We start from the raw sequence: 12318 nt of genomic DNA, 5'->3' as shown, positions 1-12318 counted from the left end.
TACATGCTAACCTATGACTTTTTATTTTGTTTCAAACGACATGCTAACCTATGACTTTTTATCATTTTTCGAACGACATGCTAACCTATGACTTTTTCATCATATTTAGAACGACATACTAACCTATGACTTTTTATCATATTTAGAACGACATGCTAACCTATGACTTTTTTATTTTGTTTCAAACGACATGCTAACCTATGACTTTTTTCTCATATTTAGAACGACATGCTAACCTATGACTTTTTATCATATTTAGAACGACATGCTAACCTATGACTTTTTTCTCATATTTAGAACTACATACTAACCTATGACTTTTTATCATATTCAGAACTACATGCTAACCTATGACTTTTTATTTGTTTCGAACGACATGCTAACCTATGACTTTTTCATCATTTTCGAACGACATACTAACCTATGACTTTTTTATTATATTTAGAACTACATGCTAACCTATGACTTTTTTATTTTGTTTCGAACGACATACTAACCTATGACTTTTTTATTTTGTTTCGAACGACATGCTAACCTATGACTTTTTTATCATATTTCGAACGACATGCTAACCTATGACTTTTTTCTCATATTTCGAACGACATGCTAACCTATGACTTTTTCATCATATTTAGAACTACATGCTAACCTATGACTTTTTCATCATATTTAGAACGACATACTAACCTATGACTTTTTATCATATTTCGAAGACATGCTAACCTATGACTTTTTATCATATTCAGAACTACATGCTAACCTATGACTTTTTATTTTATTTTAAACGACATACTAACCTATGACTTTTTATTTTATTTTAAACGACATGCTAACCTATGACTTTTTATCATATTTCGAACGACATGCTAACCTATGACTTTTTTATTTTATTTTAAACGACATACTAACCTATGACTTTTTTATCATATTTCAAACGACATACTAACCTATGACTTTTTATCATATTTCGAACGACATACTAACCTATGACTTTTTCATCATTTTTCGAACGACATGCTAACCTATGACTTTTTATTTTATTTTAAACGACATACTAACCTATGACTTTTTATCATATTTCAACGACATGCTAACCTATGACTTTTTTATTTTATTTTAAACGACATACTAACCTATGACTTTTTATTTTGTTTCGAACGACATACTAACCTATGACTTTTTTATTTTATTTTAAACGACATACTAACCTATGACTTTTTCATCATATTTAGAACGACATACTAACCTATGACTTTTTATCATATTTAGAACGACATGCTAACCTATGACTTTTTATTTTGTTTCAAACGACATGCTAACCTATGACTTTTTCATCATTTTTCGAACGACATGCTAACCTATGACTTTTTCATCATATTTAGAACGACATGCTAACCTATGACTTTTTATTTTATTTCAACGACATGCTAACCTATGACTTTTTCATATTTCGAACGACATGCTAACCTATGACTTTTTATTTTGTTTCGAACGACATGCTAACCTATGACTTTTTCTCATATTTGAACGACATGCTAACCTATGACTTTTCATCATATTTAGAACGACATGCTAACCTATGACTTTTTTATCATATTTAGAACGACATACTAACCTATGACTTTTTTATCATATTTAGAACGACATGCTAACCTATGACTTTTCATCATATTTAGAACGACATGCTAACCTATGACTTTTTATTTTATTTTAAACGACATACTAACCTATGACTTTTTATCATATTTAGAACGACATGCTAACCTATGACTTTTTATCATATTCAGAACTACATGCTAACCTATGTTTTTATCATATTTAGAACGACATGCTAACCTATGACTTTTCATCATATTTGAAACGACATGCTAACCTATGACTTTTTCATCATATTTAGCGACATGCTAACCTATGACTTTTTTTCATATTTAGAACGACATACTAACCTATGACTTTTTATCATATTTCGAACGACATGCTAACCTATGACTTTTTATCATATTTAGAACGACATGCTAACCTTTGACTTTTTTATTTTGTTTCAAACGACATGCTAACCTATGACTTTTTCATCATTTTTCGAACGACATGCTAACCTATGACTTTTTCATCATATTTAGAACGACATGCTAACCTATGACTTTTTTATTTTATTTCGAACGACATGCTAACCTATGACTTTTTCATCATATTTAGAACGACATGCTAACCTATGACTTTTTATTTGTTAAACGACATACTAACCTATGACTTTTTATTTTGTTTCGAACGACATGCTAACCTATGACTTTTTCTCATATTTCTGAACGACATACTAACCTATGACTTTTTCTCATATTTCAACGACATGCTAACCTATGACTTTTTATCATATTTAGAACGACATGCTAACCTATGACTTTTTCATCATATTTAGAACGACATACTAACCTATGACTTTTTATCATATTTCAACGACATGCTAACCTATGACTTTTTATCATATTCAGAACTACATGCTAACCTATGACTTTTTATTTTATTTTAAACGACATACTAACCTATGACTTTTTATTTTATTTTAAACGACATGCTAACCTATGACTTTTTTATTTTATTTTAAACGACATGCTAACCTATGACTTTTTATCATATTTCGAACGACATGCTAACCTATGACTTTTTTATTTTATTTTAAACGACATACTAACCTATGACTTTTTATCATATTTCAAACGACATACTAACCTTTGACTTTTTATCATATTTGAAGCGACATACTAACCTATGACTTTTATCATATTTAGAACGACATGCTAACCTATGACTTTTTCATCATATTTAGAACTACATGCTAACCTATGACTTTTTTATCATATTTCGAACGACATGCTAACCTATGACTTTTTCATCATATTTAGAACGACATGCTAACCTATGACTTTTTTATTTTGTTTCGAACGACATGCTAACCTATGACTTTTTCATCATATTTAGAACGACATGCTAACCTATGACTTTTTTATTTTATTTTAAACGACATGCTAACCTATGACGTTTTTATCATATTTCGAACGACATGCTAACCTATGACTTTTTTATCATATTTAGAACGACATGCTAACCTATGACTTTTTTATCATATTTCGAACGACATGCTAACCTATGACTTTTTCATCATTTCGAACGACATGCTAACCTATGACTTTTTATGATTTTTTGGACGACATACTAACCTATGACTTTTTCATCATATTTCGAACGACATGCTAACCTATGACTTTTTTATTTTGTTTCGAACGACATGCTAACCTATGACTTTTTTATCATATTTCGAACGACATGCAAACCTATGACTTTTTTATTTTGTTTCAAACGACACGACTTGATGCACGAATGTTTACATCGGGCATCAAACCAACGTTGAGCGTACATGCGATGCCTGCTGCGGCGTGTGGTAGCTCCGTGCCATCGTCTCACTCTGTCTGGCTGTATCGTAGCTCGTCTTAGCTTTGGGTTGAAGGGTCTTCAAACCTTTATGTTTGGATTTGTTCTGATAAGAGCAACAAAGAGTTTATTAGTATCATGACAAAGTGATGAAATACTGGTTGTAGTTATAAAATACCTGTTTGGAGTATTCCATCCCGTAGAGTTCATCCGCATCCAACTCCTCGGCCGACAAGCTGCTCTTCTTTCTCTGAGAAGTGGCCTCATCCAGCACGTTCTCCTAATTCACCACAGCATCAGAGAAATTAGTGAAAAAGACAAATTCAGCAGAATCAGCGACAACTACACGACAAAAAAATCACACTTACCTTCGAGCCTCGATGACTCTTGTGCGGGAATCTCATCTTTGCTGGTTTCTTCTATTGATGAGGAGGAAAAAGCCCAATCGGTGAAAACAGGGTATAAAAGGTTCGATGACAAAACTGAGAGAAAAGAAACTCACAGGTTTGAAGTCGTCATATCCATAGAAATCTTCATCTGTTTCCTGAAACATATTTCAAACAAGTTATTACCTGGCTGGCAAGTCAGGAGCATTTACTTTGAAAACCCTGCTGCATAGAAGCAACTGTCACAATATCTTCCCCTTTTTCTGACAAACAGTAAAGAATAAAACTTCTCAAGAATGTAAATACTAATATATACATCCTAATATGAATCCTAAAATAATATACACTCCTCCTCACATGCTATCTGTTGTATACCATTCTGTACTGTGGATATTTTAACTGTTTATGTTTGTGTTCCAGGGGCTGCTCACTGGAACCAGTGTGAAGGATGATCTGAATAACTCACTCTTCCAAATCCCGGATTAAAAGAAATTAGGCCTTTTTTACAGAAGTTTTCCCAAATAAATGTTATATTTTGTTGTCGTCTCAATTCTTATAGTGAGGCCTACAAAATATATGAAATGAAAGTAAAACATTTGAAAGTATAGTAACACGTGAAAATGTCATTTCAAGTAGGGCAAAAAAATTTACAAAAAAAGTCCAAATGTGTAAGAGACAAGAATATGTCGAATAATTGTCAAGACATAGTGAGTCGTGAAAAATGTGATGTAACATGAAAGAAGAAAGTAAGAGACGTGAATTTAAATATAAATATATAGCTACGTAAAATTTTCATTGCAAATTTGATGTCCAAAAAATGATGCAAAAGTCGACATGCTAACCTATGACTTCTTATCATATTTAGAACGACATACTAACATATGACTTTTTTATTTTGTTTCAAACGACATGCTAACCTATGACTTTTTATCATATTTAGAACGACATGCAAACCTATGACTTTTTTATTTTGTTTCAAACGACATGCTAACCTATGACTTTTTCATCATATTTCGAACGACATACTAACCTATTACTTTTTTATCATATTTCGAACGACATGCTAACCTATGACTTTTTTTATTTTATTTTAAACGACATGCTAACCTATGACTTTTTTTCATCATATTTAGAACGACATACTAACCTATGACTTTTTCATCATTTTTAGAACAACATGCTAACCTATGACTTTTTCATCATATTTAGAACAACATGCTAACCTATGACTTTTTCATCATATTTAGAACAACATGCTAACCTATGACTTTTTTATCATATTTAGAACTACATGCTAACCTATGACTTTTTTATTTTATTTTAAACGACATGCTAACCTATGACTTTTTTATTTTATTTTAAACGACATGCTAACCTATGACTTTTTCATCATATTTCGAACAACATGCTAACCTATGACTTTTTATGATTTTTCGGACGATTTTAGGTCATAGTTTAGCATGTCGTTTAAAATATGCTAAAATAGTCATTGGTTGGTACCAAACACAGTCTGGTATCAAAAAACGGATAAAATCCTCCAAACTACACATTAAAGCTGTGTGAAAGTCAGTGTTGTTTTTTTTTACCTTGCTTGTTGACTGAAGACTGAAGCCTTTGATCTCTTCTCCGTCCTCAAACGCACGACCCTTCGAGTGATGTAAGAGAACACGTCGCAGAATGAGATCGAAAACCCAGTTACTACATGTAGCAGTCATCAATCAAAGCACATATCGTACAAATACACTTTACACACTCAAATGTACGATGCTACCTTTGATCCTTTCTGTGGAGTGTATCCAGTCGCACCTTTCACTTCATCATCCGTCTGTAGAAAAACATTTTAAATGGACTTATTCCATTATTTTCTTTATATTTTCCTTCATTTCATTTTGCTATTTTGTATTTTAGATATTAATTCTGCCGGTGTCTTTTATTTCTCGGTTCTCTATTAAGCCCTTGCTTTGTATGTGTGCTTGTGGGTAAATGTGTGTATAAATGTGTGTATATGTGTAATTGTGTGGGATCGTTTCTATGTCAAGCTCTTTGTGTTACACTTTATTTTTAGGAAATAACTAAATATCAATAAAGTCTGATTGATTCCGGACGAAGGCCTTCGACTGTTTATTGACGAGTGTTGACAGTGTTTCTTATTTAAAACTGTCACATGATGAAATGATACTTTGATGAAAACTTGTGGGAAATAAAGTGAAGTCGGTGAAAGTCTGATACCTTCGGCACCGTGGTGGCGAATCCTCTTTGTGGCACAAACTTCATTTTCATCTTGTTTTTTTTCTTCTAGAGAGACAAAAGACAGTATTTTAAAAATAAATGTCACAATATTCAAATGACTTTCCTTTAAATGCTTAAAAAAAGATTAAAATCTTTATTGTATTGAAAGTTAGCTGCTTTATTCTAAGCATTGGAACACTTATCGTTATTTAGCAGTAAAACGGTTTCACCTCGTCATGTTGAGCTTCTGCTCCGTCCTCAGCTTCACTGTCGCCCAACACCGTCGCCTGTAAACAGAGAGACACTGCATTCAAAATGTAAACTGGTCATGTTTGTCCTAAAGAAAGCAAATAACAAACTAATACTGTTGTATATACAAACTAAAACCAACCTAATACTCCTTTAAATGCATTGACGTTAGGATGTGAATGAATTTGCTTTCTGCAGTTTTCCTCATGCATACAGTTATAAAACCAAACAGTTTGAGCTGCAGATGGTCAAAATATTAATAATAATATATTTGATTTATATAGCACCTTTCAAACCCACTAACAAGGTGCTTTACAAGTTAATAATGAATAATAGGAAACTATTTAAAAGAAAATCACAGAGCGATAAAGCAGAGATACAGAAACGTGAAATAAAAGGTTCATTAAAGAAATTACAGAGAAAACGTTACACTTCTATTATTGAGATGAAGCGGTCACATAACATGGTGTAAAGATCATGGCCATTTAAATAGAAGACATGCTTTAGATGACGAACCTTTGTTTCATTAGGTGAATATTCGCTTGCGCTCTTTCCCCCCCGCACTGCAGACATGGTGGAAGCTCTTCTCAGCAGCTGAGTCACTTTGTTCTTCAGAGGTTTCTTCTGGTGATTGAAAACGACAGAAACATTATGAAACCATTTTCCATTTACTAATCCTGTTCATAAATATGGAGACTCAGAAGATAATAATAAATCATACTCTGTAGTCCAGCCCATTCAGTTCATCTTCGTTCTCCGCTGCAGCCAGCTGCTCTTCTGAGAAATATTCCTGAGAGATGGAAGCACTCACTTTTAAACTGAGCACATTGTTCTTTTGTCTCCATGTATCTGAACAGATTATATTTCTATTCGATCTCTGCAATAGAAAAAGCAGCAGGTGGCCTGTTTGTCTAAAATAAAACAAAACACAATCTTCTAACTCATTGACATGTTAATGCTTAGCGACACAAGGACTCCAGACACGAGGACTGTTACCTTGGATGACCTCTGGGGGGCAGTGAGTGTCTGGCTCCTCCCCTCTTTCGTGTGGTCAGGAAACTTATCCTGCAGAGTAAAGAGCAGAAGCATCGTACGGACACGTGCACACGCAAAGCAGAGACGCTTTCACAGTCACTGACTTACCTTTGTGCCTCTTCTGGACAGAAGGGACATTCTGAACTTCTTGTCCCTTTTCTGGAATAGATGTTTGTACAAAACATGAGGTTATACTCTAGAAAATATATTAATGTTAATCATTGGGTGATGAGTCCGATTTTACCTTGCTCTGATTTCCAGAAGCGTCCTGGTCCTCGCCACTTCCTCCGTCATAGTCCATCTTCACCTGAAAGTTCAAGCTTCTATATTTTCTTTTTCTACACTTAAAAACAAACGGTGTCAACTAGAGAAAGGATCCGTCTCTTACCTTCAGGGACTCTCGCCGCAGTCTTAACCTTCCAGACTTGAAGGAAAAGAAATATATAATTCATGAGCTGAGACATTCATTAGCATTAAAGACATTCTGAACTATTAGTGAGAAACTGATAATATACTAGAACATATAATAAACTTTTAAAGTGATTTCTTACTGGTCTGAATTCAGGGTTAAGTTGCGGACTGTCCTCAGGCCAGTCTTCCACACACATTTCCTGTTTGGGGATTTGAATAGAGCTTCAGCTTTATGCAGATACATGTAATTAATCAAGGAAGAATCTCACACACACACACACGTTTTCTGTTGTGAAGACGGACCTGTCCAATGAGCAGGATGTCCTCCAAGACGACGTAGTTCTCAGAGTTCACTGGTTGACTTTCCTGTAAAAGAGACTTAATGAAAAATGATCTTTCTGCAGTGTATGCTAATAACTACACACGTTCCAAACAGGACTATTTGAATTATTATAAATGTTGCGTGCTCATCTAATTTAACGGACGTACTGGAGTTTTGGGTTTGCGGCGAACAACAGGCAGCGGCCTGAAAGCTGGTTTAGGAGGTGTTTTAGGAGCAGCGGGTTCAGGTTCAACCTGAACACGATACAAGAAAGACAAAGAAGAGTTAGGACAGAAAGCTTAAAGACCAGGTTCTAAAAACAGATCAATCTTTTCTTTGCATACAGGCTTTAAAGTGGGGGGTGGCACTTGTGGTTTTGGTGGTAGCTCTGGGATCTGTGGCTTCTCTTTCCTCTGCGGTCGACTTCGGGGAAGTGGCTTCGGTGGACGTTTGAAGGACTGAAGCTGCAAGTTGAATCGTGAAGAGGAAATAAAAGATGATATAAATCAGAACGTGTCTTATCGCACGCTGTCGACGGATCATGTGACACTGGGATCTAGAGACACCCAGTTAAAGTCCAGTGTGTGAGTATTTAACACTGGTTTGTGTAGCTGTCTACATACTGAACGACACCTCTTACGTACATGAGTCATCTCAGCGGGAGACAGACCTCTGGCCTGACTGAAGGGAGTCGGATGAAGAATAGAATGCTTGGTTCCCTGAGGCGTTGTCAGGACGAGGTCATGTGACCTGCTCGAGGAATTTGGTTGGATGGCTGGAAGAGAGTCTGATGGCGTTGCCCTGAAGAGATCTGGAGACGACAGCATGTCCCGCTTCGTTTCTGACGTACTGTTGAGCGACGGTGGAGAGAATCCGGTGCTGCTGTTGGAGGGAAGTGGACTGAAGAGGTCTGGAGTCCCATTTGAAACCTCTTGGAAAGGGTCACCTTGTTTTGAAGGAGTTGCTCCGAATGGGTCGTCCAGACCGGAGACATCTTGGAATAAATTCCTTTCAACCGGGCTTGAGAACGGGTCAAAGGTGTTTGTAGATGGAGATGAAAACACATCCAGATTTTCCTTGTATGACGTGTTAAAAAGGTCAAAGTCTCCGGTGGAGGGATCTTGTTTGTGGCTCATATGGAAAAGTTCCCCACTTTTAGTAGGAAACAAATCTGCCTCATCTGTGGAACCAGTATAAAACGGATTCCCCACTTTGGGCTGTGAAGACTGGAGCAGATCATCCACCTTGTGTGGAGGTGATTTGAAAGGATCCACAAAGAGGTTCAGCTCCTCAGCTGGAGCTGCTCCTTCAGCAGCCTGGAGAAAGCCCCCCCCCTCGGAGTGCGAGGCTCTGGAGATGTTCTCGGTTTGCGGGTTCACGTTGAATAAGTCCGGTGAGATTAAGGTTTCCTCGTGATGAGGACCATCGGCAGATTCCTTTCGGGTCGCTGTCGCTGTGTGCAGCAGGTTTTCTACGTGGCTGGGAACGAAGGGCGGGAACAGGTCGTTCTCAGGTTCCTCTCCGTGAATCTCGGGCTGAAGATCCAGAGGTGAGCTCTGAAATTCAGGTGGAGGGACGAAGATGTTGTACAGGTTCGCTCCCTCGGAAGCTTCCCTCTCCACGTTCTCCGTTACGTGACCTTTGCTGCCCGACTCCTGACGGTAGAACACATACATGTCAGGAATTCGCTCAAAAGGTTGATCTCTTATGTGGTTTTACAACTCTTTAAAGTACGTACCAAGTAATAAGCATAAAACGGGTTCATTCTGGCCGGATCCACATGGACTCCATTCTGATAAGGACGGTGGGGGAAGACAGAACAGGGAGAGGTGTTAGATTCCACGGCTGACAGACTGTGGAATGAGGTCAGCAGCATCTGAAACAAACTTCATACTTCAATGAAGCACTTCCTGTTCCACATTGTGTAAGAATGACAGCGTGACTCAGCAGAAATGTGCAGCGTGCACAAGAGGAATCTTGAAATGTAGGTTTTGGCACTTGTCAAAACAAAGACACCTATTTTTCACAGTGTGGTGAAACCTTACAATATAAATAAATTACTGTCAAACAATCTGATTATTACTTTAATCTATTTGAGCCGACGTCAACAACTGGAGTAAGAGTCATTATGAAGCTGAAGCTGATTCAAGAGCTGTGGCAGATTGTTGTTGGTGTCGTTTCAGGTCGAGTCGGGCTGCTCGTACACAAACACACCTCCACGTTGAAAAGACTTCAGGACGGCACTTCCTGAATCGCGTGATTGTTTTGTTGATCAGAGAAAGAAACGCGAGCGGCTGCAGGTTTAACTTGTGCTGCGGGAGGAAGATGACGATTCTCCTCCCTCTTCAAGCCGTTGTGAGGAAGAGGAGGATTTGAGTTGATAAAACACGGCTGTTTGAACCTTAAGCTGCGACTTAACAACGACCCAGTTCACGCGTTTAACTGGTGTCAATGGTTTTGGAGCAGAACCGCGTGTCTTTCATGCTGAACCTCACCTGTCCCGAGTGTTGGTTATCGTCCGTCCCATCTGAAGCAGCAGCTGAGACATCAGCCGGCTCATCGTCCTGCGTCAACAACACAAAAACATGTTTATGAAACAGAAACGTGAACTAAAATCTGACAGCGCTCACGACTCAACTGTAGAACCGAGTCCTGCTGTCGCCTCTCGGCTCAAACAAACACAACATAACTGGGAGTGTCTTAGAATAACACACACACACACACACACACAGTTCATCACACTGCACCGAGCTGAAAGCTGCTGGTTTCAGTTCCCACCTTCTGAGGCTCGTTCACAGACGACCCACTGGAATCCGAGGGCGATGAAACAAGAGTCTGAGGAGAGAGAGAGAGAATTCAACTGTCACTATTTAGTCCACTTTCATCTCCCGACTGGAGAAGACGAGGACACACTGCAGGCTCAGCGGGGGGTCAGGGGGGGGGGGTGGAGACACTTTGTGTTGTGTGTGAAGCCGCTCACCGTGTACTGCTGAGGGAACGAGTTCTGAGAAGCTTTTTTCAGCATCTGTCGTAACGTCACGACTCTCTGCAAAGAAAACAAACTCTTTATCATCATCAAGTTCATAAATCAATATAGTTCAAATCCCACTGTGCAGGTAAGACATCTGTTATTTAGACTAAATAACAAAATAAAAAAATTACAGATTAGTATATTGACCATACGTCTTCAATTTAGGTCACAAACTAATGAAAATCTGATTTTTGGTAAAGAAAACAAATATCTGCATTAGTACTGAAAATATGAAATGACCACCTCCCAACATGAGTTCACCTCCCAACATGAGTTCACCTCCCAACATGAGTTCACCTCCCAACATGAGTTCATCTCCCAACATGAGTCCACCTCCCAACATGAGTCCACCTCCCAACATGAGTTCATCTCCCAACATGAGTCCACCTCCCAACATGAGTTCACCTCCCAACATGAGTCCACCTCCCAACATGAGTCCACCTCCCAACATGAGTTCACCTCCCAACATGAGTTCACCTCCCAACATGAGTTCATCTCCCAACATGAGTCCACCTCCCAACATGAGTCCACCTCCCAACATGAGTTCACCTCCCAACATGAGTCCACCTCCCAACATGAGTCCACCTCCCAACATGAGTCCACCTCCCAACATGAGTCCACCTCCCAACATGAGTCCACCTCCCAACATGAGTTCACCTCCCAACATGAGTCCACCTCCCAACATGAGTCCACCTCCCAACATGAGTTCACCTCCCAACATGAGTTCACCTCCCAACATGAGTCCACCTCCCAACATGAGTCCACCTCCCAACATGAGTCCACCTCCCAACATGAGTTCACCTCCCAACATGAGTTCACCTCCCAACATGAGTCCACCTCCCAACATGAGTTCACCTCCCAACATGAGTTCACCTCCCAACAGTTACTCACAGGTTGTGTTTCCGCAGATGCTCCTTCTGTCTCAGCTGCGACGTTCTCCTGAGAAGCATGTGTGTGAGACACGAGAGGAACAAACAGGAGGAAACACCACACGAGACAACTTTCACATTTCAAACAGGGACAACAGGTGAAATCACAGCTTCCTCTGCCACGAGGGTTCGAGTCCCACAGTCCAACTCACCACAGCGTCTCCCCTCATGGTTCGTGATATCAAATCAAAGATTCATGGGTTTCAGTCCTCGGAGGAGATTAACCCGCTGAATCAGGACGTTCGTTTCCCATCAGTTTGTCTTCGACTCCGTCAAATCATCATCTGCGGGTTCGACTCA

At 38.5% G+C, this 12318-nt stretch overlaps 1 protein-coding gene across 1 annotated transcript in view; it reads right to left on the bottom strand.

The window, feature by feature from the left end:
• Positions 1–12318, bottom strand: part of si:cabz01007807.1 — a 25194-nt gene extending 12876 nt beyond the window's left edge. The window contains exons 1-25 of the mRNA XM_035149611.2: positions 12171–12318; positions 11981–12028; positions 11039–11104; positions 10837–10893; positions 10554–10622; positions 9797–9850; positions 8703–9713; positions 8403–8522; positions 8226–8312; positions 8040–8102; positions 7877–7936; positions 7714–7749; positions 7570–7632; positions 7434–7484; positions 7287–7355; positions 7012–7080; positions 6807–6914; positions 6272–6328; positions 6042–6107; positions 5584–5637; positions 5399–5458; positions 3929–3970; positions 3795–3845; positions 3605–3706; positions 3413–3532 (exon numbers count right to left, since the gene is read on the bottom strand). Coding sequence (XP_035005502.2) covers positions 3413–3532; positions 3605–3706; positions 3795–3845; positions 3929–3970; positions 5399–5458; positions 5584–5637; positions 6042–6107; positions 6272–6328; positions 6807–6914; positions 7012–7080; positions 7287–7355; positions 7434–7484; positions 7570–7632; positions 7714–7749; positions 7877–7936; positions 8040–8102; positions 8226–8312; positions 8403–8522; positions 8703–9713; positions 9797–9850; positions 10554–10622; positions 10837–10893; positions 11039–11104; positions 11981–12028; positions 12171–12188 — 2601 coding nt within the window. The 5' untranslated portion in view covers positions 12189–12318. The remainder of the gene's footprint in view (positions 1–3412; positions 3533–3604; positions 3707–3794; positions 3846–3928; positions 3971–5398; positions 5459–5583; positions 5638–6041; positions 6108–6271; positions 6329–6806; positions 6915–7011; positions 7081–7286; positions 7356–7433; positions 7485–7569; positions 7633–7713; positions 7750–7876; positions 7937–8039; positions 8103–8225; positions 8313–8402; positions 8523–8702; positions 9714–9796; positions 9851–10553; positions 10623–10836; positions 10894–11038; positions 11105–11980; positions 12029–12170) is intronic.

Source organism: Hippoglossus stenolepis, chromosome 23 (genome assembly GCF_022539355.2).
Source record: "Hippoglossus stenolepis isolate QCI-W04-F060 chromosome 23, HSTE1.2, whole genome shotgun sequence".
NCBI classification, from domain to species: Eukaryota; Metazoa; Chordata; class Actinopteri; order Pleuronectiformes; family Pleuronectidae; genus Hippoglossus; species Hippoglossus stenolepis.
Note: the sequence above shows the minus strand (reverse complement) of the source record. Positions and strands in the feature narration are given on the sequence as shown.